Consider the following 25,038-nt stretch of genomic DNA (forward strand, 5'->3'; position numbering starts at 1 on the left):
CCCTCTTCTGGTGTGTCTGAAGACAGAAACAGTGTACTCACATATGTAAGATAAATAAATCTCAAAAACAAACAAACAAACCAAACTGGGCTCATCACACCTGAAGCTCCAGCACTGGGGACACAGACAAGATCACTGGAGCTTACTGGGACACTAGTCTAGCCAATCAGCAAGACCTGGGTTCAGTGACAGAAGGGTAGAGGACAGTTGATGTCAACTTCTGCATACACCCCTCCCCCCCACAAATACCACACACACTAGCAAGCAAGCAAGCAAGCACACTCTTCTTTTTTTTTGTTATTTCTTTTTTTTATTCGACATTTTTTTTATTTACATTTCAAATGATTTCCCCTTTTCTAGTCCCCCACTCCCCGAAAGTCCCGTAAGCCCCCTTGTCTCCCCTGTCCTCCCACCCACCCCTTCCCACTTCCCCGTTCTGGTTTTGCCGAATACTGCTTCACTGAGTCTTTCCAGAACCAGGGGCCACTCCTCCTTTCTTCTTGTACTTCATTTGATGTGTGGATTATGTTTTGGGTATTCCAGTTTTCTAGGTTAATATCCACTTATTAGTGAGTGAATACCATGATTCACCTTTTGAGTCAGGGTTACCTCACTTAGTATGATGTTCTCTAGCTCCGTCCATTTGCCTAAGAATTTCATGAATTCATTGTTTCTAATGGCTGAATAGTACTCCATTGTGTAGATATACCACATTTTTTGCATCCACTCTTCTGTTGAGGGATACCTGGGTTCTTTCCAGCATCAGGCAATTATAAATAGGGCTGCTATGAACATAGTAGAGCATGTATTCTTATTACATGGTGGGGAATCCTCTGGGTATATTCCCAGGAGTGGTATAGCAGGATCTTCTGGAAGTGAGGTGCCCAGTTTTTGGAGGAACCGCCAGACTGATTTCCAGAGTGGTTGTACCACTTTGCAACCCCACCAGCAGTGGAGGAGTGTTCCTCTTTCTCCACATCCTCTCCAACACCTGCTGTCTCCCGAATTTTTAATCTTAGCCATTCTGACTGGTGTAAGATGAAATCTCAGGGTTGTTTTGATTTGCATTTCCCCCATGACTAATGAAGTTGAGCATTTTTTAAGATGCTTCTCCGCCATCCGAAGTTCTTCAGGTGAGAATTCTTTGTTTAACTCTGTACCCCATTTTTTAATAGGTTGTTTGGTTTTCTGGAATCTAACTTCTTGAGTTCTTTATATATATTGGATATTAGCCCTCTATCTGATGTAGATTGGTGAAGATCTTTTCCCAATTTGTTGGTTGCCGATTTGTCCTCTTGATGGTGTCCTTTGCTTTACAGAAACTTTGTAATTTTATGAGGTCCCATTTGTCAATTCTTGATTTTAGAGCATACGCTATTGGTGTTCTGTTCAGGAACTTTCTCCCTGTACCGATGTCCTCAAGGGTCTTCCTCAGTTTCTTTTCTATTAGCTTCAGAGTGTAAGCAAGCACACTTTTCTAAACTAGCAAACCAACCATACTACACAGAGCTCAAGCTGGGAGTACTGAGTTTCAAAAGCAGTTAGATGTGCAAGCTTAATAATTGCAAGGCCCAGACTCTGTCCCTAGCACCTCATCCACACTGACTTAGCTGACCTTGTCAATGAAGCAACAGAGTTAAATGTTAGTATACAAACAAAACATTCTTCTTCCGTGATGGCAAAAGGTCTCTTATGCCTCACTTGGCTCTGTTGATTTTCCAGGCCCTTGGCTTTTCATGGAATTTATTTCTGGCCCTGGACTGCCCTCAGTTGCCCTCCGCTGAGCTCAGGAAGAGGCCTCTCTGAGTTCATAGGGTGGTCTTTTCTCTTCTTTTCCTTCTTCAGTGCCACATTTTCTGTCTCTTCTCTTCCTTCCCCATCTTCTGCCTCTTTGTTCTCCTGTTCTGTCTCGGTGACATCACTCACCAGCTTTGGGGAGCGGTGGCAGAAGCTCATTTGGACAGAACTGTGGTGCTGCTTTTGCTCCTGAGCTCTGGGCTGGTCAGCATTTACTGGAGCCCTTCGGAATTAGCCAGTGCCGACTTGCATCCAGGTCTTTGACACTGTACATGGCTCCTTTTTCTCTGTGGCTGCACGAACATCATGCTGTCTAACCGTATACTGAAAAACTGCTGTATTTGCACTGCAATGATTCTCTTTAAAGATTTATTTTTTATTTCTGTGCATGCCTGTGTGTCTGCCTATGTACGTTTTTTTGTGTGTACGTTTGTGTGTATGTTTTTGTGAAGGCAGGGTCAAGTGCCTTCTTCAATTGCTTTCCGCAATGATTCTCTTTTAAGATTTATTTTTTTATTTCTGTGCATGCCTGTGTGTCTGCCTGTAGGTTCAGGTATCTGCAAAAGCCAGAAGAATGCTTCAGTTCCCTGTACCTAGAGTTACAGGCAGTTGTGGGTGTGTGATACAGACGCTGTAAACCAAACTCTGGTCCTCTGCAAGAGCAGGGTGTACTTTTAACCTCTGAACCATTTCTCCAGCCCCAGTATCAGGACAATTCCAACCGAGATTCTGGGAGAATGAAAATAGACACAGAGGTTTGGAGTCTTAGTCCAGAACCAACAAACCAATGGAAACTCTTAATTTAAAACAACTATTGATCACTTGTTGAAACAATAGTTTAACTAAATTGTGTCAAATAAAAATAAAATATATTACTAAAGTACTTTTACTTGTCTTTTGTTGTTGTTGTTGCTGTTGTTTGAAAAATGTAGCTACCCCAAAATTGAAAATTATATGTGTGACTTATATTAAAACCCTGGCTGTATTTCTACTGGACAGTATAGGCCCAGGTCTTTGAACTGTCATTTAGAAGCAGCGGTTTTCTGTGCTTTAAGGCCGTGTGTGTGTGTGTGTGTGTGTGTGTGTGTACACGTTTTTGTGAAGGCAGGGTCAAGTGTCTTCTTCAATCGCTCTCTGCTTTCCTTTTTGAGATAGGGTCTTTAACTGATCCTGTTTGGGGTACGAACTGAGCTAGACTGATTTGCCGTGGAGTCCCAGGAATCCTCCTGTTTCCCCCTCCCCAATACTGGGATTATGAGCAGGGCTTTTAAAAAATTGTTTATTGATTTGCAGGGGTGGGAACATACGTTCCACGGTGCAGATATGGAGATCACAGGACAACTTACACAAGTCAATTTACTTCCTTCTACAATGGATTACAGAGATTGAACTCGGGTCATCAGGAGACTGAACTCAGCTTCTTCAGTGAGCTCAGGAAGCACTTGACCATCGAAGCCGGCCATCTCTCAGCCTGAGACTCAGGATTTCTTCTCAGTTCTTTAAGATTTCCTTGTTCTTGTATTTTGAATCTTAAAGACAAGGATATATATATATATATATATATATCCTAAAATTAATTAAAAGAAAAAAAAATGACCACTAGCTATATCTTACCTGGGATTAGATTTTTCAAAACCACCCAAAACAATTCTTACTTGATCATGGCTGTATTACAGATTTGATATTACTTTTGAACAGTCAAACTTTTATTTGCTCTTGTGTACGCCGAGAACAAGTCCTCATTTTGTCCCTGAATGTAATTGCAATTCTTGCCAAGCAGGTTGGAAATCTACTTTGCTTTTTGGCTTGAAATTGATGTTAATTAGTGAGTCAGAGCTTTGATACAAAAAACCATGAGAATCTACAACCAGGAAAGAGAAAAACTACTTATCTTTGTTTCTGTCATTGTTTTTTTTTAGGCAGGGATATTTCCCCTGAGTTAGTTATAAAGCTACATGGAGGTCCCCTGTTAGTCAACTTGAACTCCATAAAAATACACCTGATTCTGTGTGGCTTCGACGCTCATGCTCTTTTGAGTCTGGGAATCAGTGTGCCGGGATGGTTCTGGAAAAGACGAACCACCCAGCCTTGCTGCTCCTTCTTACAAGGTGCTGACGTCACAGCGAGATCTGCATCCTCATGGTCTGGACTTCATTCTCTCCCACAGTCATTTCTAAACCAGAACATTGGTGTAGTGGTGGGCGTTTCCACCCTTGCCCCAGTTCCGGAATAACACCTCAGAGGCTTATTATTTATTAATAAAGTGCCTAGGTTATAAGCTAGGCTCGGTCCCCAACTAGCTCTCAATTTATATTAACCTGTTTCTACCAGTCTATGTCTGCCATGTGGCTGTCTTAGAGTCTTAGTCTAGAACCAACAAACCAATGGAAACTCTTAATTTAAAACAACTATTGATCACATGTTGAAAAAATAGTTTAACTAAATTGTGTCAAATAAAAATAAAATATATTACTAAAGTACTTTTACTTGTCTTTTGTTGTTGTTGCTGTTGTTTGAAAAATGTAGCTACCCCAAAATTGAAAATGATTATGTGTGGCTCATATTTGAAACCCTGGCTGTATTTCTACTGGACAGTATAGGCCCAGGTCTTTGAACTGTCATTTAGAAGCGGTTTTCTGTGCTTTAAGGCCGTGTGTGTCGACTTTCCTTACTAACTCCCAGAGTTCTCTCTCTCTCTCTCTCTCTGATGTCCCACCTTCTAATCCTGCCTCAGCTCTAATCCTGCCTCAGCTCATTGGCCATCAGATATTTATTGACAGCTGATACTTCCACACATCATAAGAGATTCTCTCTACAAGTGGGAATTAACATTTCGACTTACGAATTTTGTGGAGGGGAGATAAGGACACGAAGGTACATTGTAGACTTAGTCATTGTGGTGGTTTGAGTGGCCCTCATGGGCTCACCTATTTGAATGCTTGTCTTCAGTTGGGAGAGGTGTATGGGAAGGATTAGGAGGCATGGCCTGGTTGGAGGAGGTGTGTCAGTGGGGGCAGGCTTTGACATTTCAAAAGTCCACACCATTTCCATTTTTCTCTTTCTGAGTCACAATTGTGGACCGAGATGTAAGCTCTCAGCTACTACTTGAGTGCCCTGCATGCCTGCCTGCTGCTGTAATCTCAGCAGGTCTCAGTAGGTCAGGGACACTCCCCTATGAAGCTGTAAGCCTCAAATAAACTCTTTGATAAGTTGCCTTGGTCCTGGTGTCTTATCACAACAGTAGAAAAATGATGAAGACAATCATACAGATTTTTTCCATATGCATTTTTCTTTATCATCTTTTTCCTTATTTCTAACACACGATTTTTATTCATTGAGAATTTTGTACATCATATAATGCATTTTGATCATACTTACCTTTCGCTGACCCCCTAACTGCTCCTCCCAGCGTTCCTCCCAGGTCCATCCTCCACCACCTCTGAATTCATGTCTTTTTATTTTAATTTTTTTTAAATAACCCACTGAGTCCAATTTGTGCTGCCCATATACTCACAGTGCCTGTGGGATTAACCACTAGAGTGTGCTGGGCCTACAGGGGCCACACCTTAAAATAAAACTGACATTTTCTCCCTTTGCAGCCATCAGCTGTGAATCTGAGCTCAGAGAGGGGAGGGACTCATGACCCCCGCCCTTCATCTATGCTGGTAGACTGGCTTGCTCTTGTGCAGACAATAACAGTCGCTGTGAGACAATCATAGTCGCTGTGAGTTCAAGACAATGAAGGCCTGTCCTATCATGTCTAGAAGACACCTGTCTCACTCCCACCTGTCCTAACACCTGGCTCTAATAATTCTTCTTCTCTCTCTTCCCTGATTATCCCTCTGTCTTGGGAGAGGGAGCGAGTGATATAGGCACCCAATTTGTGGTTAATCACTTTATTAATACTCATTTCTCTCTGTACAGGACAAGTGTTGTTTATTGTTGTTGGTTTTTACACAGTCTCACTTTGTAGCTCTGGCCGGTCTAGAACTCTCCTTGGATGCCCAGCTGACTTTCAAGCAGATCCACCTGCTTCTGTCTCCGGAGTGCTGTTGTTAACGATGAGAGTCACTGTGCCCCGCCAGGAAATCGTCTTCCGTGTCAATTTTATCTTGGTAAAAGATATTCCATGAAGTAGGCAGATGACTGGGAAAGTAGGCTTTAGAATATATGAAAAGAATAACAATAACTACCATCTTAGTCATGGACCATCTGATTGATCTTAAAATGTAGCATGCAGCCTAATTCAAAATTTTGCCCTAGTAATTCGGTGATTATAACAAATCATTGCAGTCGCCAATTAATCTCTTCTCCAATCGACCCAGCGGCAGTGGTGCATGCTGCCTTGCCTCGGGCCCTAATGTTCTGGCTTCCCACATGAACGACACACATGTACGCAGGCACGCACGCATGCAGCTTTATAGTTTAATATGTCTTAAATAGCTCAATGGTTGGGCTACTCCCAAGCCTTCATGTGACTAACATTTTTCCTCCAATATCCCAGAGTTATTACTTACTAAAATCTATATTCCATTGTTGTTGCCCTAGACCTAGTGGTGTCTAGGTGTGTGTTGGAGGAGGAGGCTAGGGCCGCTCTTCCTGGGCTCTGGGGCTCTTCCGTGTTCTCTCTCTCTCTCTCTCTCTCTCTCTCTCTCTCTCTCTCTCTCTCTCTCTCTCTCTCTGTCATGTACAGGCGTGGCAGGTACTTCTCTCCCAGCATGGTGGCTCTACCCCTTTTCCTCTCCTTTGTTCCTTGCCCAGGAATCATAAAAGTCCCGCCTCTGTCTCTCTGCCCAGCCATTGGCTGCCTGCTACTTTACTTACCAATCAGAGTCGTAAGTGTGGATATGCAGATTCTCGTGCGATTTTGGGGGACCCAATGAACATACTATAAGTAGCATTAGAGCAAAGTCGCAACAACAAATATTGATTAAATTCTTACTACTCACTGTGTTTAGTGTCTTATATGAGCATGTTTTTTGTTTGTTTGTTTGTTTTTTAATTCACACAGCATTTGCAGGGGTAGGGACATTCCCAGACCTGGACAAGTACAGGTTTTCTGTCTATGATATATTTTTTTTTGTTCTGTTTTTCTTTTTTTTTTTAAACTTTTGTGTGAGTGGATGTCTACACCAGGTGAGTGTCTGGTGCCCGTAGTGATCAGAAGAGGGTGTCAAATCCATTGGAACTGGAGTTACAGACCTTTGCGAGCCAACATGGAGGTGCTAGGAATCAAGCCTTTGTCCTCTGGAAGAACAAGTGCTCAAACCACGGGGCGAACTCTCCAGCCCTAACATTTTTTTTTTTTTGAGACAGGACCTGTGGTGGCATTACAGGCATGCACTACTGCCCCTGGCTTTATGTGGGTCTTGGCTTTTAATCCAGAACTTTACCAACTGATCTATATCCCTAGTCCTGTTGATAATATTTCTAACTATGGTCTGGGAGAGTAAAATCTTATTTTCTTCCATAGTTTGTGTGATAAAATATTTAGGGTTTGATTACAGAAAAAGAGACAAAATTTGCTACACTAAGAAGCACGAAGACAGATTAAAAAACTTTTTATTTTTTGTATTTTTTTTTTAAATTTATTTTCGAGATAGGGTTTCTCTGTGTAGCCCTGGCTGTCCTGGAACTCACTCTGTAGACCAGACTGGCCTCGAACTCAGAAATCTGCCTGCCTCTGCCTCCCAAGTGTTGGGATTAAAGGCGTGTGCCATCACTGTCTGGCTGGAGAACTCTTTGGAAGTGAAGTTGATAGGATTTGGTGCCTGTGTAAGTGTGTAGGGGGCACACTCTGAGCTGACTTAGTTGCTGAAAAGATGAGACTGTTACTCATTGATCTGCTCTGTACTCAAGGAAAGGAGAACTCAGGGAGATTTCTGAGAGCATGTTGACTGGTGTACTACTTATGTTGTATCTACATGAACACAATTTAATGAAATGAGGTAAATTATGTGAATAAGTCTTTTCATCAGGAGGCAAGAGAATGGGCCTCTGTTGTCTTTGCCCACTTTGTTTTAAGGTTGTGCATAAAGAATCCTAGCCGTCTTAACTTATAAACTAGTCCTACAGGACTTTTGTAACTCACTGTGGTTGAAAGGAAGGTCAAAGTTCACACAGATGTTTTAGTTTTCTGTTGCTGATATTACAACACAATTAGTCAAAACACCCAGCTGTAGTTCAGAGGTAGAGTGTTTGTCCTCACATGCACAAAGCCATAGGTTCAATTCCAACCCCACCAAAACCAAACCAAACCCAAACCAACCAGGCAAAACCTAATGATGAAAAAAAATAACACAGGTTTGTCATCACACAGTTCTGAATACCAGAAAGTCTAAAATCAAGATGGCGGCAGAGCTGTATTCCTTTCGAAGGCTCTAGGAAAAAAATTGTTTCCTTGACTTTTCCAGAGTCTCCTAGAGGTTGCTCCATTCCTCAGCTCCCTCTACTCTCCTTGACGTTCAAGGCAAGTATTGCAGTATCTTTAAATCCCTCTTACACTTCAGCTTCTATTGTTATGTCTTCTCTGATTGCGAGATTCCTGCCTTCCTTTTTTCAGAGTCCCTGCAATGATACCAAGTCCACCTGGATATTCTAGCTGGTCCTTCCTTGTCAGCATCTTTCATTTCGTCAGGATATTCTTTTTCATCTTGTGTGTTATTCATTTTTCTGGTTACAAAATACTTGAGATACTCACTTTAAAAACAGGACGGTTCTATTTTGGCTTACCGATGTTCAACTTTCAGTCCTCAGGTGCAGGGCTTTATTACTTTGGAATAATGTATGGGTAGCATATCTGGGTGGGAAGAAATGCAGACCATCCACCCAAAGGACCCACTTCTCATTAGACCTTACCTCTGGAAGGTTCTACTTCCCAATAGTGACACAGGCTGGGGACAAAGCCTTTAGGATATAGGGCCTTGGTGGTGGTGGATTCTATGTGCAAAGTATAGTGTCATGTAAAGTAATGCATTTACAGGGGGAGGGGAATTCAGAAGGGAGCCGTCAGTTTTGTGAGAAGACATTGTGTTGTCTGACTCAAATGACCTTGTCTTGTTCTTTATTTTAGGGTCTCTATGCCAGAAGGGTGGGAACAAGGACTTGACATCCATCCTTCCTTCCCTTCATCTCCTTCCAGAGCAGGGAAGGTTTCCAGTGGACTCTCTTCGCCACCAAGGCTCGGTATTTATAGATGCCCCGAGGTGTGGGAACACGGAGCTTATCTTGGTGTGTCTTGCCATTCATCAAGAGATGTTTTTTTTTCATTAGCTGAGGTTTGCTGGCATGTCATGCCATGTTGGGGGAGGACACTGACATGCCACTGAAAAGAGAAGGATATATAAAACAGGAATTACGGCAATCATTTCGGGCTCCTCACATTAGGTGTTCTTCTCTTCTTGGGAGTAGGGCAATTCACCACAATTACGTCTAAGCCACTCCTTGTCAAAGCTTTGGTAATATTAATTACTTTTAAAATTTTTGAATTTTGTATTCAATTTATATAGCTTAAATAATCATTGTCTGTAACAGATTTTCTATAAATAGCCTCCATAGGAAAAAAAATAAGCAGATCTGAGAATTTTATCTAAAGAAATAATCTGGGGCCGGGCGGTGGTGGCACACTGGTGTAATCCCAACACTCTGGGAGGCAGAGGCAGGTGGATTTCTGAATTCAAGGCCAGCCTGGTCTAAAGAGTGAGTTCCAGGAGAGCCAGGGATATACAGAGAAACCCTGTCTCCAAAAAACCAAAAAAAAAAAAAAAAAAAAAAAAAAAAAAAAAAAAAAAAAGAGAGAGAGAGAGAGAGAGAGAGAGAGAGATAATCTGACTTCTAAATATAGATTTTTTTCGTAAAGATGACTAATAATGGTACATTATTATTGCTGCTATTATTGTGGTTATTGCTGCTATTGTTATTGGTATTATTATTGTTATTATTAATTATTTATTATTATTATTATTATTATTATTATTATTATTTTACCTCTGTGGCCATGCCAGGAGAAAGAACTAAATATGGATGTACTGGAGGATACAGTCCCACAAGGCAGAAATTCTTGACTGGTCAAGTTAAAGAAAGACACGAGGGCAGAAGTGTCTTTGGTGGAACAGTTAAATCATTTCATCTGTTTGAAGGAAGAAGGCTGGGCCAGAGGCCAGGATCCAGCCAAAGCACCAGGACTGGTTTGGAAAATAAAGCTGTCCTTTTAGAGACAGACGCTATTAGAGTTCTGTTAATACCACATCAAGAAATTTAGAAGCTGGATTGACACAAAAAAACAAGTATCAGAGGAACAGAACCAGGAAGGAAACAGGGCCAGGAGTTATTGTTTTCCCTTTAAAGAGTAACACTCCACAGTTAATTTCAGTTCTAAGGTGTGCATTTGTCTCATGCGTTCAGTCAACAGTTAATTACTACTTACTGTGTGTCAATCACTGTGATGGGTGGCTGATTTCATAAGAAATTATACAATTTATAGGGAAACCAACCAGCTATAAACATCTCCATCATTTTACCCCTAAATTCTGTGCTTAGCATTTAGAAAGAATAAGTATTTAGACTATATTTTATGATAGGTACTTCCCCAAAAATTAAATGATAAAAAATAAAGGATAAAAATTGTAGCCCTTCAGGATATTTCACACATACCTTTTTAACCCATCGTCACCTTTCATGATCTTTGAGGTGATTTTTAAAGATAAGATACTTTCAGCAAATTATTCTTTCATTTGCTTTGAAGGTGGGGTTGTGGACACAGCAGTGAGAGGCTCAGAACTACTGGATTTGGTGACTATGTTTGAATAAGTTACCTCTTTGAAAAGCCAAATAGCCCGGCATTATTCTGGGTGGTTCATGGTGCAGCCTGCCTGAGAGGCCTGGCAATCAATAGTTGTCTCCGGAAGAGCTGCAGCTATGATTTTTCTTGAACTGACAGAAATGTTTGTCCCAGAAGTTGCTAAGTGGCATGACTGAATCTTAATCCTCTTGCTAGGAAAGGAATGTGTTTGTTACAACCAATTTATGATAATCCTAGCCGGATTTGATTTGCGTGGTGCTTACAGAGAGGCCAGGGAGGATGAAGCGCTTACCGACTGCAGACTCACTTAACCCTCCCTCCAGAAGGGTCAGAGCTGTTTTGTAACTCCGTTGTCAGCCCCATTCTGAAGATGAAAAGATTGAGTCAAAGAGAGGCTAAGCATTGGCAGAAGGCCACAAAACCAGTAAGTAGCAGGGCCAGGCACAAATACAGTTAACATGCCTCCATTCGCTTGCCTTTCATAAACGAATCCAATAACCTCGATGTTATTATTCAAACGGAAGACCTTGCCGGTTTGTCCCGGTCCATCCTACCCTTTGCTTGATTTTCTGGCTCTTCCGGTTTGGATGATGGCTTTGTAATTGCAGATCTTTGTGGTACTTAATTGCAAAAGAATATTTGGAATACACTCACTTAAAGCGAACACCAACTGTATAAACCTAGAGAGATTTGATTCTGGCCTGTAATGACCAGTAGCTCTCCAATGACGGGTATAAAAAGTGCGGCGACTAGGGGGCACCAAGAAAGCTTCCTCATCCAGGACTTCAAGCAGGCACGCTACTCATTTTCTCTGCTGGGTAGTGGTGGGAGCTAGGTGGCCCAAAGGGGTGAGGGCGTGTGTGTGTGTGTGTGTGTGTGTGTGTGTGTGTGTGTGGACTTGAGTCTCCCGGTTACCGTGAGCCTCTCAGTTCCAGGCTGGGCGTCTTCTGTTCAAGACACAAAAAGACTCTTCGCAGTCTTGGCCAGAGTGCTGGACTCTACCACGCAGAGCTAGTCCCTTGAGACATAGGAGGAGCTTGGGCACATCCTTGGCCGACCTCTGGGTGTCAGGGACATCACCCTGGAATGAGAGGAGGGGAGAGGGGAAGGGGCTTGGAAGTGCGTGGGTTTGAGCTTTTCCCGAGCTCTAGTCACTCCACCTTTGACCTCCGCCTGGCTCGCTTTGTCGCCGCCGCCCACCTGGGCGCCCGGGACTGCTGCTCCCGTGGGTGTCGGCTCCCCAGGCCCCACTAGGCTGCTGCCTGTGGAGTACTCCGGGTCCCTAGTCTTCCCTCCCCCCACCCCGCGCCGCCCTCTGTCCCTTGGTGCCAGACAGGCTGGTTCTCTGCCCTTTGGGTCGGTGCGCGCTGGTGGGTTTGGCCTGCGCGGCGACGGCGGCGGCGGCGGCGGCGGCGGGGGGAGCGAGTGAGCGAGCGCAAGGGGCGGGCGCGAGTGCTTGTGAGTCACCGGTACCTGGAGCGCTAGCGACGCAGAGCCAGCAGCGCACAGCCCGAGACGGAGCCTAGTGCCAGCGTCGCCGAGCGCGGCCTGCCCCAGGCCCCGCCGCGCCCCCTTGCACCTCTCCAGGCCAGTTCGCCAGCGCCCGAAGCCCTTCTGCCTGCCCCGAGGTGGCGCGGGGTTCTCCGGGGGATGTCACAGCGGCTCCTCGGAGCCCCCAGTCCCCGCTGCAGCAACAGCCACCGCCCGCGGGAACCGCGACAATGAATCCCCAGTGCGCCCGCTGCGGGAAAGTGGTGTATCCCACGGAGAAAGTCAACTGCCTGGATAAGGTGAGCGAGGGGACGTCTGGCCAGCCCGGACCTGCCGGGCTCCGGGTTGCACCTGTTCCAAGAAGTTTTGGCACCTGGGTTGGAAAGATGAGTGGGTTGGTATGTTTCGTGGGTCTCGTCACAGGGAGAGGATGCTCGAAGGAAGATCCCAGCCGTTGTGTCTGAGATCTCCGCGAATGGATGATAGGGGTGTTGGAACTGGGAAATGCTTTTGTCCTGGGTGTAGGGTGCGCGACATCCACCCGGCTTCCTTGAAGGACGCATGGCAGCCCCGGCACCGAGGAGGCAGGATGGGGACGTAGTAGCTAGGCTGAGCCACCCGGGGGCTAGACTGAGAACACAGGAGCTAGGCTGAGCACCCAGCAGCAGCCGGCTGAGTCACCCAGGAGCCAGGCTGCGAACCGGCTGTGGGGGGGGGGGTGCAGTTTGACAAGCCGCGCCCCCTCCCCCGTCCAGTCTGTGTCTTCCTCCCCACTGCACGGACCTTGACACCTTCACCCAGTCCCCAGAAGTTCTGGAAACACAGGCTTCAGGAAAAGGAAAACAGCAATTAATATATTGTAGGGTAGCCGTTGGTTGCCGCAGTGCTAAGAATAAAACCTCTAGGAGAGACCCAGCCCAGTGTAGCAAGCTGACCCACCCGGAGGGCGCCTGTTCCACCAGGGTGAATTCCAGAGGAAGTGGCTTTAGCTGGGTCGCTGCAGCTTTGCCCTTCCTGGGTGTGGATAGAGTTGAACAGCTTGGGAGACAGACCCAGTGTGTTCCCCGGTGACTGACAACTGAAACCAGTCGTAGGCGGTCTCAGTGAAATTTGCATTTGGTGTTACAAATGCCACTGTAGCGTAAGCCTTCATCCCAGACAGGGACGACGTTCAGCAATTTAGTGGAAGCAATGGGGATGGGGACAAGGGTACTTACATAGTTCACCTCTGCTACTGTGAGTTGTCTGACTTCTGGTGGACACACGTGTGTGTAAATCCTACAAACAACACTTAGATGTTTGGAAAGAGAACCCTTTTCGTTTAAAGCTACACCACCAGCTCAATTTTTCCATTAACTGAGCTCAGGGTTCCTTTTTGGCTATGATATGCATAGACCCTTGACATTTCTTCCATTGTGAGTCTAGAGTGGCTAGATTAATTTAAAACTCAACTTTAACCCTGTCTGATTTCTTTACTGAATTGAAAATAGATAATCGCGTGTGACTACCTACAGTCATTTCCTGGTAGTATTATCAAAAGGACTGCCTTCTCTGCCCATTCTGTCCAGAACTGGTATTGCAATGAAATGTTAAGTATTTGTTTTTGTTTTTCTTTCCTTCTCAGTATTGGCATAAAGGATGCTTCCACTGCGAGGTCTGCAAGATGACTCTCAACATGAACAACTACAAAGGCTATGAAAAGAAGCCCTATTGCAATGCGTAAGTCCTGCCAGTGTACTCTGCCAGGTGTGGCCCAGCATGCCTGCTTAAGTTAGTAGACATGCCTCTTCTGAAGAACTGACTCACGGTGCCACCCAGGTGTGCAGGTGGCCAATTACCTGTTTATGCCATAGACTCCACGGTCACTTACTGCGTTGAGGGTCACTGTATTTCTGCCCTGCTAACGTGTAGGGTAATTCATGTGACTTCACCACCAGGTTGGCTTTTGAGGCTCACAGCATTGCCGACTTAGGGACAATTATTAGAAGCTGCAGAATTTACCCACTGAGAATGCGTGGGCTCTGACATGCATGTCAGGTAGATCTCCATTTTAATCACATGCCAATTTCCGCTGAAATCATAGGATGTTGCTATCTTGCAATTTTATATCTGAACGTTGTTGCTAGGGAAAGGAGCCTCATTTGCTTGATCTTCACTGAAACCATAACCCCAGGTGTTCTGGGGTTTAAACGGGGAATGAAAAGGTTAGTATCGGATCTGCTGTCACAGGTCTTCTGTAGTAGACAGTGTTCTTCCAGGAAAATAAAGCATTGGTGCCTCTTTGATGGGCTCCCTGGAGGGCACATTCTAGGCAATATTAGCTAGCATTGACAGAGCATTTACCATGCTTAGAGTTATGTCAGGGCCATGCTTAGAGTTTTGTATACCGAGTTACTTAATCTTTAACAAATTCCTGTAAGTAATGATGGCCACCCTTAACACCCCCTCCATAACAGGTATGAAACCAAAGTTTGGGGTGTGTGTGGGGGAAGCTAAGCTTCAGGATAGGTTTAGATCACTTCCAGAGGCTGTGAGTGACTCCACATTGGGCTGAACTTCCAACCTCTGGAAGTTATTGCCCTGGGGCCTGTGTTTCTCCACTCCCCTGAGCACCCCTGGGGTCGCACAATGGTCATTTAGTCCTGATTGTTGATCTTTCTCTTCCCAGTTTCCCTGTGTCAGGACCAGGCCTAGAGGTGACCCAGTGACCTCTAGACAGACACCAACCTTTTAGCTGACACACCGGGCAGGACTTCCTCCTCCTCCCCAGAGTGTTTGAAGCACCTTCACAGGCCTCTGGGAGACTGAGGGCCTGTTTGTCTTCATCTTGTACAGGAAGGAGTGTATCGTAGTCAGCAGATCCTTGATAAACAAACAATGTGCTCAGACCTCTGGTGCAGAACTTTTAAAATTATCTGGGGGCTGGGGAGGTGGCTTGGTGGGAAAGAGCATCTGTGCCTGTAACCTCAGCACTAGGGGACCAATGGGACTTGCTGGCCACCGACCTCGGCAGGTTCCATGGACTTCATGTCAAGGGAAGAAGATAGAGAGAGTGACAGGTGCTACCCTCCTCTAGTCTCCTTGTGTGTGCACAGAAGTTTCACTCACATACTGGCAGATACACACATACAGTATGGTAGAGAATTACAGCTTTTTTTTTTCTCTTGAGTTTCTTTCTGGTCTAATTTAGTGTTCCCAGGTATACAGCAGCTTTCCAGGAACTTAGAATTTTGAGGACTGAAGAGAATTCAGGACTTCCTTGGATAACTGCAGGGCACAGATAGTCCTCAAATCTGTTCTCAATATTCCCAGACCAAATATACCTCACAAAACAAACAAACAAACAAAAAAAAATCAAAAGCAAAAATGAGACTTTGGTCTTCTGCTTCTCTAAGAAGGATAAACAATTGGTTCTAGATCAAAGGCAGGTGCAGGGGGGTAGCTGAGAACCCATAAACAAGATAATTGTTCTTTATGAAAGTCAACCATCCCTCCTCTAAGTGTTTAACTTGTGGCCTTGTGGCCCCAGCTCTGGAGCCTGGCGCTTACCCCAGCGTATAACAATGCCTTCTGGGGTCCCCAGAGGGCCTTAGAGGGGGAAGCAAAATACGGGGGAAAAAAGAAGAGAGAAAAACACAATTGGAAGAGAGATGCAGAGGCAGAGTGATTGAGTGAGAAAGGAAGGAAAAGAAAAGAAGAGGAAAGGAAGGTGGGAGGTAGGTGGTTTACTTGGTGCAGGGCTTGTACACAATCATGAGGACTTGAGGTCTTTCCCCAGAAACCATAGGGAAAAAAGCATGGTGCTCTGCCCTTGTGATTTCAGCACTGGGGAGGAGGAGTCATGTGGGTCCCTCAGGCTAGCTGGCCAGCCAGGCTGGCGAGCTCCAGCCTAATGAGAGACCTCTTTTCACCAACCAACAGTGTAGACAGCTGTTAAGAATAATACCTGTGGTTGATGTTTGGCCTTCACATGTATGTTCACATACCCACATGCACATGAACACTGTTTATCTCTCTCTCCCTCTCCCTCTCCCTCTCCCTCTCCGTCTCCCTCTCCGTCTCCGTCTCCATCTCTCTCTCTCTCTCTCTCTCTCTCTCTCTCAAAGGAAAAAAATATGAAGCAAGTGAAGTCATTGGTTGTTCTGGAACTCAAAAGTTCCACTCTTTCTGCTTAAGTCAGCGCAGCTTAATGAAAGAGTTTGCTGCAAGATTTGAACAAGTTAGGAAGGGCTGGTTTGAACTCTGACTTAACAGTGAACTAGTGCCCAGAAGGACTGGGATTTGAACCGTCAAACAGAAGAACTCCATCAGCCAGGGAATGACCGACCATGTGGTTCCCTAAGCTTGAGAATTAGTTTTCGAAAATAATTTTAGATATCTCTAAATTAAATATTTATAAATTTTGGTTACTGGTGTTTTGTCATTAATTTGAACTAGAAATTTTAGAGTACCACCTGGTTCTTTTGCTTAATATTGGGCCTGGCAGCTCACTTTTCTGAACAGATGAAAGGAAGGTAGGAATCCTTTTCTTGGATGAACGAGAGAGAGAGAGAGAGAGAGAGAGAGAGAGAGAGAGAGAGAGAGAGAGAGAGAGAGAGCCGATGTTTTATATGTGTCTAATTTAGCTCGAGTACTCATCCTATTGTCAGCACACTGTCTTCAGAAAATAAGGCTTCATGTGTTGCGTGTTCTGCTTACCATGATGTTTCCAGGCTCAGAATTGTCCTCTGTCCTCAGTCTCTGTTTTTTTTAAGGGCATGTGTTACCGTGTGATCCGGTCCATGTGGATTGTCCTCCAGGGATCATTCACATCTGCTCTAATTCACGTGGTGTTTGTCAATCATCTGTTCCCTGTAGTCCCTGACAGAAGGGCAGCCATAATTTCTCTGGGTCAGTGGTGGAAAATGGATTCTCTAATGAATTAAATGCCAAGAAAATAGAACATTTTCTGTCTGTTCGTGGAAAGCAACATTTTATCTGTACCTAATCTGGTTCAGTAGTTGACACACACATATGCTCAAATGTCACTTTTTAATCTGAGAATCTTAAAAGAAGAATACAGTTGTTCTTTAGTATCTGAGGCCTATAGGTTCTAGCAACCTGTCCCCCATCTCCATAGCAATATTGGTAGATGCTCAAGACTCTAAGAGAAAATGATGCAGTGTTTGCATATGACCTGCACATGTCCTCCTACATACTATGTCACCTCTAGATTACTTTATAAGCAATAAGTATGTATCATATACTTATTATACATATAATCATAAGCCTTTAGATTACTTATATAAGCACAAAGTAAATGCTATGCAAATAGTTCTCACAATGTATTACTTAGGTGATGATGAGAGGAGAAAATCCTGCATGTGTTTAGTATAGATAGATATTTTCCAGAAGCTTTCATTTGAAAGTAGGCGAACCTACAGATATGGCCGCCACAGGTAAGAAGGGCAGATTTTTACATTGGCAGTGTGTGTGCTTCTTACCTGGAGTCAACTTTTATTAACCTTTTGACAATTTTACTTTATACTTTTCTCACACATCTAATTCTATACATTTTAAAAAGCTATTGGCCAGTTTCATATATTGTCATACGTCATCCCTAAATATGATATCCTGCACTAAGAAGATATTTTCTTCAAGAATCACAGAACCATTTTCATGTGTAAGAAAATAAAAATTTCATAATATTTACATTTGGTCCATGTTTAACCTACATTTCTTTCATTGTCCTGAGATTGTCCTTTTTAGTTGTTTATGTGTAGGTGTGTGTGCAAATTCATGCATGTTTTATTTTAGGATCAGACCAGGGTACATAGTTTATATTTAGTTAGGAAAATACCAACTTTTCCTGGTTACTACAAGTTCAGTGTCAGGCATTCAAATTCTGATGTCAGTTCTCTTGCCTTAGATAGCCTCTCAAGAGAGTTTTCATGCAGAGTACTTATATAGTATTTTCTTTTAGACAGTATAATGAGTAATTAACTTGAGACCCTTTGAAATAAATATTAATATTGTGCTTAAAAATTTGAAAGCGTAAGCACAGGCATTCTCTTTGTAATTGATACCTGAGGGTATCTTTTTTTAATGGAACAAGGCAGTGAATACTTCTTGGGTTTAGATGCGCTGTCTGTTTATATTCTCACATGTTTAGATAAGATGTAAGTATTCTGTTTACCCTTATGCAAAGAAGGACATGTATAAAATGTAATTTACATGGTATTTACATTTTGATCTTTTTTCATAGGATGATCAAAATAGAGTGTATCCTCAGAATGAGGTTGAATACAATGCACATTTAGTTCCTAGCACATCAGCGAATGCTATTAAAATATTTAAAAACAAACTGGTCTACTTGAGTACGTGCCATGTTTTCACAAGCCTTTAGACTTCACAAGCCAGCAGTGGCTTCTTGTTTAGCACATTCAGGATTCTGCATCTTAGAACTTGCAAAGCAAAGAGGACTGAGCGGCGGTTTTTACCGCTTAGAGGTGCTGGGGAAATAACACGAGATGGTTAGACAAAAAGCACAGCTTGTATTTATGCGTGAATTATATGCCAAGCTAAACTACAAACACTTTGATACCCCACATGCCACACTAAGAATATAAACCCCAAGGCCATTTGTCAAATTATTTAATTTATTGTGTGTGAAAGTCAAATTTGCATTTATTATGTGTTTGTAACAAAAAATACATTGGTTCTCAGAATTTTCTGAGAAGACATTATTGCTTAGAAGTAGCAATATCAATGACTGGACATTAGTATGCTGCCACCAATGTCTCATTATCTTGGGACTGGGGAGGGAACAGATAAAGATGGTGATGCAGTAGTTTATTATGACCGTGACAATAATTTTCCTAAATCATTCCTTCTGTAGATTTTGGGGGTGGGGTAGGGAACATTTGTTTCTACTGTGTCAAATGTATCTTTAATTATGGAAAAAAAAACCCAGCAAAAAATCCAAAACCCACAGATATCTGTGCTAAATATGTTTAGTCACCCTTCCAAATAAGATTCCCTCTCACCAAAGAGTCTTACTTTACATGATTTTGTTGGATTTTTGAAAATGAAACAGCAGGAACCGTGTGGTGTGTTGCCTTTACTCTCTCTCTCTCTCTCTCTCTCTCTCTCTCTCTCTGGCTGCATTAGTGATTCCTCCAGTGAATATTCATTGCTTTTCTCCAGCCTGGAAGATGCTGAGTTGGGCGCTGCTCATTAAGAGCCGCCCAGAATGGCCAGCGCTCCTGCCATGCTGTCTTGAGGGTGCTTATCTAGGCCAACGTGCCCCTGGCTCTCACTTACCGGTTCTCTGTGGTACTCTTTCTGAGGTTATCAGAGGACAGGGAAGGAAAAGTAATGAAATGTAAACCAGAGCTCCAGGCCCACTCCACCTCCTGTTTCTCTTATCTTTGTGTGTGCCTTCCAAATTTGGTCCTGTGACACTCCGTGGCCTCAGATTATTTCAAGGGGATTTGTGAGTTTCCTGGTCTTAAGTGAACAGTGGTTACTGAAGAAGGTTTCATGAGCTGCAGCCTGTCATTGACACTTTTGAACCCGACATAGCTGGCTTTGAATCTCGATGCTATTTTGTCCTATAGAGCAAGTCTTTGGTTTATTTGTTCTTCCTCTGTAAGATAAGATTGGTCCTAGCACATATTGTTGACTTTTGTAACTGTGGGACAAAAATGCCTGAAAGTAGCAACTTTAGAGACGGGAGGTTTATTTGGACTCAAAGTCCTGGAGGGATCGCAGCTCATCACAGTGGGGAACTTGTGGGGGAGCTCATCACAAGGTGGTGGCAGGCCAGAAGCAGAGCAAGAAAGCAGACGGGGCTGTGGCTCTCAAGGTCCACTCTCTAGTGGACCTTGTCTTGGTGTGTGTGTTTGTGTGTGTGTGTGTGTGTGTGTGTGTGTGTGTGTGTGGTGCTGGGAATCAAACCTGAGGTCTCATGTGTGCCAGGCAAGCACTGTCTCACTGGAATCACACCGCCAGCCCCTCACCAGGTTTTCACACAGTAGGAAGGAAGAAAGACAAGAATTAGCAAACATAGAGAAACCATGAGTGTGCACTTGAGCACTAAAAGTTTGAGACAGGCTAGTTCATAGTTATGTTCCCTGGACACCAGGGATCGCTGAGATCTGCCTTGGATACAGTGAGGATGGGTGTGTTAATTGACTGGAAGTGGTCCCTTAATGGATTTTAACTGCTGTTGCTTTCAAGGTCTCCCTGCCAGCCCCATACTTTTCCTGGGGGCTGACCCAGCACCCTCGGCCCCTCGATCAGCTGTGGCACAGACATACCATGCTGTGTGGGAACCCTGGCTGTGTCTACTCTGGGAACGGAGTGTTCTTTCTTGCTTACCTGATTGTCCCCTGAGCCTGCCACTTAGACGATGCTCAGTTAAAATTAAGCCTCTCTTGGGGACGTGATGATGCTAACATCTCGGAGTGTGCACTTTGTATTCAATCCTCATTCAGCATGGCACCCAGCTGGGTTTCTCTAGGAAGGCAAGCAGAAGTTGGACAATCTAGAAGCTAGATGTTGGCTAGGCTTTGGAGAGCCTAAAAGGTAGTTTATCCAAAACTGAGTAAGAAAGCGGGATGGTGGGGGGGTGGGGGCTGGGGGGGGGGGTGGGGGGTGGGGGGGGTGGGGATAGGGGTGGGGTTGGGGGTGGGGGTGGGGGGGGGTGGGGGGGTGGGAATGTCCTTATGGATGGACTAGGCTTGTGAATCTCAGTCTTGAATAATGGGATTCAGTGTTGTTGCTAAGAGGTTGTGTGTAAGCATTCCTTATCCGTGTTTGTATAATTTCCTCTAAGTTTTATTATATTTTGTAAAGTGGGAAATGTTTTCTCCTTAGCAGGAACCTCACAAAGATTAAATGGGTAGGGGATATTTGTAAGCCTCAATACATCAATGGAACCTATTAAGTACCCACCTGTCACTTTAGTCCATCCTGTTATTTATCACAGCATGTTGGTGATATAGTCTAATATTTCTCAGAGACTAGAGAAAATGTCAGTCTTAAAAGGGACAACTTCAATGGAAGACATTGTGACATGCTGGAGTTCTGTTGAGCACGCATTAGAACATGCCAGCCTGCCTTGTCGTTGCATATGCTGAGGGGAAAGAGTGTATTTCTTGACCTAAACATTTATATTAAAAGGGTGATAGATTTTACCTCCTCGTCCCCTTTTGTGCCCTCTCCTTCCTTTTCTTCCTCTTGGTGGTTGAAAAGGGGACACTTTCTATCACATAAAAAGTTCTAGAACATATTTGAAATGTTCTGCTTCTCGGGCCTTCTATTTAGCCACTGACAAAATTTGACTCATGGCAGAGGACTGGGTTTACAAGCCACGCACGGATTTCCTGGCCATTTGAAAATATTTCCAAAAGGTGCCTTTGATGCTCTCCTTCTTCTCCCTTACAGTGATGTATTTGTTATGGAATGATGTGAGATTAGCTAAGATTCCAAGATGAAGCACAGGAAATACCTTCTGAGTCCCGGTGAAATGAAGGTCGACCCAAGATATAGATGTGTGAGCTCAAAAGCTTATTGATTATGTGTCGAGGCTGGTGTAAGGGCATGCTGTTGTATGCCTTCCTGGACCGTTTTTAGATGAATGTTTTACGAAGTAAAACAGGAAGAAAGTCAGGATGTGAGAATGGTGCAGACGTTGCTGTGCACAGTGCCCTATCCTCCGGTGCGCTGAGCCCCTTTCGGTCGCTAAGGAAGAGGTTGCATCTTGTTTCCTTTCCGTTTCTACGGTAGCATGACCAGGCTGATCTGGGCTTTTAGCACTAGAAGTGGGATCTTGGGTAATATTTATGAGCGGAGTTTCCAGCACAGTTCAGAGCCTGAGTAAAAAGGATTGTTATTGATTCTTCTGTGCACAGATTTGCTGCTGGAACCCAGCAGAGCTCCTCTCATGGACCAAATGGCTCTTCAGCCTCTGATTGAGACTGGATAAGGCTGCTGACGTAGTTGTGGAGGGGGGAAATTGTGAAAGGACCAGGCTTAAGCATCTATGACTGTTTATTGTGGAGGTGGGAACCCAATGCTAATTTTATTTGTATTTATTTAGCTTTGCCTTTTCTTAATGCAGCCCTGGAAAGAGAGGCCTTGCGGTGTTTAGCTTCTGTTTACTTTGCTATAATCTCTTGGTTCATTCCCACTGAATTCTAGGAGGGTCTAGAAGGCAACCAGTTCAGTGTATGCATCCCTAAATCACGTGGATTCAGAACTAGACTGGTGGTCTGTCGCGTGCTTGCTACAGCTCAGTGGTTTAAAAAGATCTTAGACAAGAATCCTTGATTAGCTCCCCCGATGCCCATTATTCATCAAAGGCAGATACAAACCAACACTGAGCACTTGGAGCGAGCGTGGTGGTACTCAGCCAGGGGCTTGCAGATCTGAACGGCACAGGGATGCTAATACTGAATATGGTCTTTAAATAAGACTTCATGATCCATTAGCTGATCAACAGAATGTCTTCTACTAAATTCAGGCAAGGGCAGGTGCCTTCAGTCAATGCACACATCAGTAGAGAAGGCCTGCTTCCACTGGTAACCGGTCCCTCCAGAGGATCCGATCCTCTCTCCTGGACTCCTCATATGCATACACCTCCCCCCCCCACAATAACCATAACTGTAAGTAACAAAGATAAATCTTTTTCTAGAATGAGAAGGCCTGCTCTACTCAAAGGTATTTAAAAAGAAGGGTCTTGTAATTTTGAGTTGCATGTGTATGTCCATGAATGGCTATGTACAGGTGAGTGCAGTTCCCTGCAGAGGTCAGAGGAGGGAGTTGGATCCTCTGGAGCTGGAGTTAGTGGTGGTGAGCCCCAAGACATGGGTGCTGGAGACTGAACTAGGATCCTTTGCAAGAGCAGTATTGGCTGCTAACCTCCAAGCCTGCTCTCCAGCCTCCTTGGATGGATTCTTGATAGTCTGATGCTTTGGATGACTCCTGGTGTTCTTTCAAGGCTGCTCTCCCGCCATCTCTCCACGTTCTTAAACTTTATCCACCCCATCCTCTCTTCTTGTCTCCCTCTCCACATACTCATGCCTTAGCCCTTCCCAGGTCCAGTCTTTCTTACCAGGATTTCCCAGTGACCTGACTCATGCTGGCTAACTTGTCCTTTGAACATTCCTGCATGGGCATGCTTATCTTTCTGTGTGTGATTCTGGTCATCATACTCTGTGTATAGATGCATCTGGTTGTACTCCCTCGCCTACAGGAAAGAGCAGATTGGATTTCTAACTGATGTTCACAATCACCTCTCTTCTATCCTTATTTCGGCACCCCATCCCTCTAGCCACCCTTGGCTGCTGGCTCTGAGGCCTTTATTGAGTTTCTTAGCTGAAGTCTCAGTGATTTCGCCTGCAGTGATTTCACCTGTGTCATTATAGACTGTCTCTTAGGAGTAAGAATTGATTAGCATTATAAATGAGCTTAGCAAAATTTTGAGAACACAGTAAGCACTAAGGGAAGTAGAGATAAAAGTAGAGACTTTTATCATGATTTACTAAAAATCTATTTATTCTTGTTCATGCTATGTGTATGAGTCACATTTCTCTTCAAAGCTCTGACTACCTTTGGTGAAACACATTAAATATGCCAGTCAACTATTAGACTTTCCCCGTATGCATTCATTATCGCTTTTGTTTTTAGTCTTTGGCTGTGCACACAACTCTACATACTACAGTATGGTCAGTAAGGACATGGAGGTCGAAGGACACAGTCTTGAATGTTTCCATCTTGTTTGATGCGGAGTCTTTCATTGTGCGTGACTATATGTGTAAGGCTAGCTGGCCCATGAGTCTCTGGAGCATTTCCTGTTTCTGCCTCCCATCTTGACATTTCTCCAGCATGTCTCTGGTTTTTATGCCCCCCGTTTACCACATTATTTATTTATCCAATTTTTTTTTCCATTTTTCAAAACAGGGTTTCTCTATGAAGCCCTGGCTGTCCTGGAACTCTATTTGTAGACCAGGCCTTCCTTGAACTCACAGAGATTCACCTGCCTCTGTATCCCAAGTGCTGGCTTAAAGGTGTGTTCCACCACACCTGGCTTTATCACACATCTTAATGCACATTTTGAAGCACAGTTGCCTTGGTTACCTATTTGATTTTTGGCTGAGATTGGAACGTGGAGGTTCTCGGCCTGGGCTTGGAGGTGGACTTGGGGCCAATGGAAAGCAAGTCAAGTGCACGAAGTTTGCATTTTTAAGGGACTATTGCTGGCAGATATGTTGACAGTGAGTGTTGCAATATTACAAAGTGGTGCTGGGTTGGCATCACTCCACAAGGGAGGACATGGTCCCCAACAAGAAGGGTTGCTACTTGAGATTCCAGCCACAGTTAAGGAGTTCTCTGTTACTTGCATTCTTGACCAACTGGCTGGAAATTTCAGAGTGACATCAACTCTTTCAGATATGACAATGAGTTTGGATGATTCATAGAACTCAGCAAGAAACTGGGGGAGGCATGATAAAAGTACACTGAATGGAATCCTCAATAAATTAATTAGAAAAAAATATTTTATCATCAAAGACACAAGCCAAGGGGTGGGGGAGGCAATGGCTCGCTGGGTAAGTGTTTGCTTCGTATGTATAAGGACTTGAGTTCAGATCCCAGCACCAAGCAAAAGGCAGTTGTATCTGTCTGTTGGGAATGGACACAGCCAGTGGGGGATCACTGGGGTTTGCTGGCCAGGCAGCCTAGACAAAAAAATGGTGAGCTCTGGGTTCAGTGGGAGAACCCGGTGATGAACACAGTGACAGGTGAGCCACTCAGCTTCCTGCTCTGGCTGCTCTGCACCTGGGCTTGTACACGTGTGTGTACTTGTACACACACGAATACAAACACAACAAAAAGAAGAACCACCACAACTCAAAATCCCCTCATACAAAGATACATAGGTCAGAATCTGGGAGAATCCTGGACAC

General features: G+C 44.1%; 1 protein-coding gene across 1 annotated transcript in view; it reads left to right on the forward strand.

Annotated features, from left to right (window-relative positions):
* The first annotated feature begins 12,127 nt into the window (after positions 1-12,127).
* Nebl (nebulette) overlaps positions 12,128-25,038 on the forward strand; it is a 360,004-nt gene continuing 347,093 nt past the window's right edge. Inside the window, exons 1-2 of the mRNA XM_052156988.1 lie at positions 12,128-12,387; positions 13,713-13,807. Of these exons, the coding sequence (XP_052012948.1) occupies positions 12,319-12,387; positions 13,713-13,807 (164 nt within the window). The 5' untranslated portion in view covers positions 12,128-12,318. The remainder of the gene's footprint in view (positions 12,388-13,712; positions 13,808-25,038) is intronic.

This window comes from Apodemus sylvaticus, chromosome 14, assembly GCF_947179515.1.
Source record: "Apodemus sylvaticus chromosome 14, mApoSyl1.1, whole genome shotgun sequence".
In the NCBI taxonomy this organism is placed as follows: Eukaryota; Metazoa; Chordata; class Mammalia; order Rodentia; family Muridae; genus Apodemus; species Apodemus sylvaticus.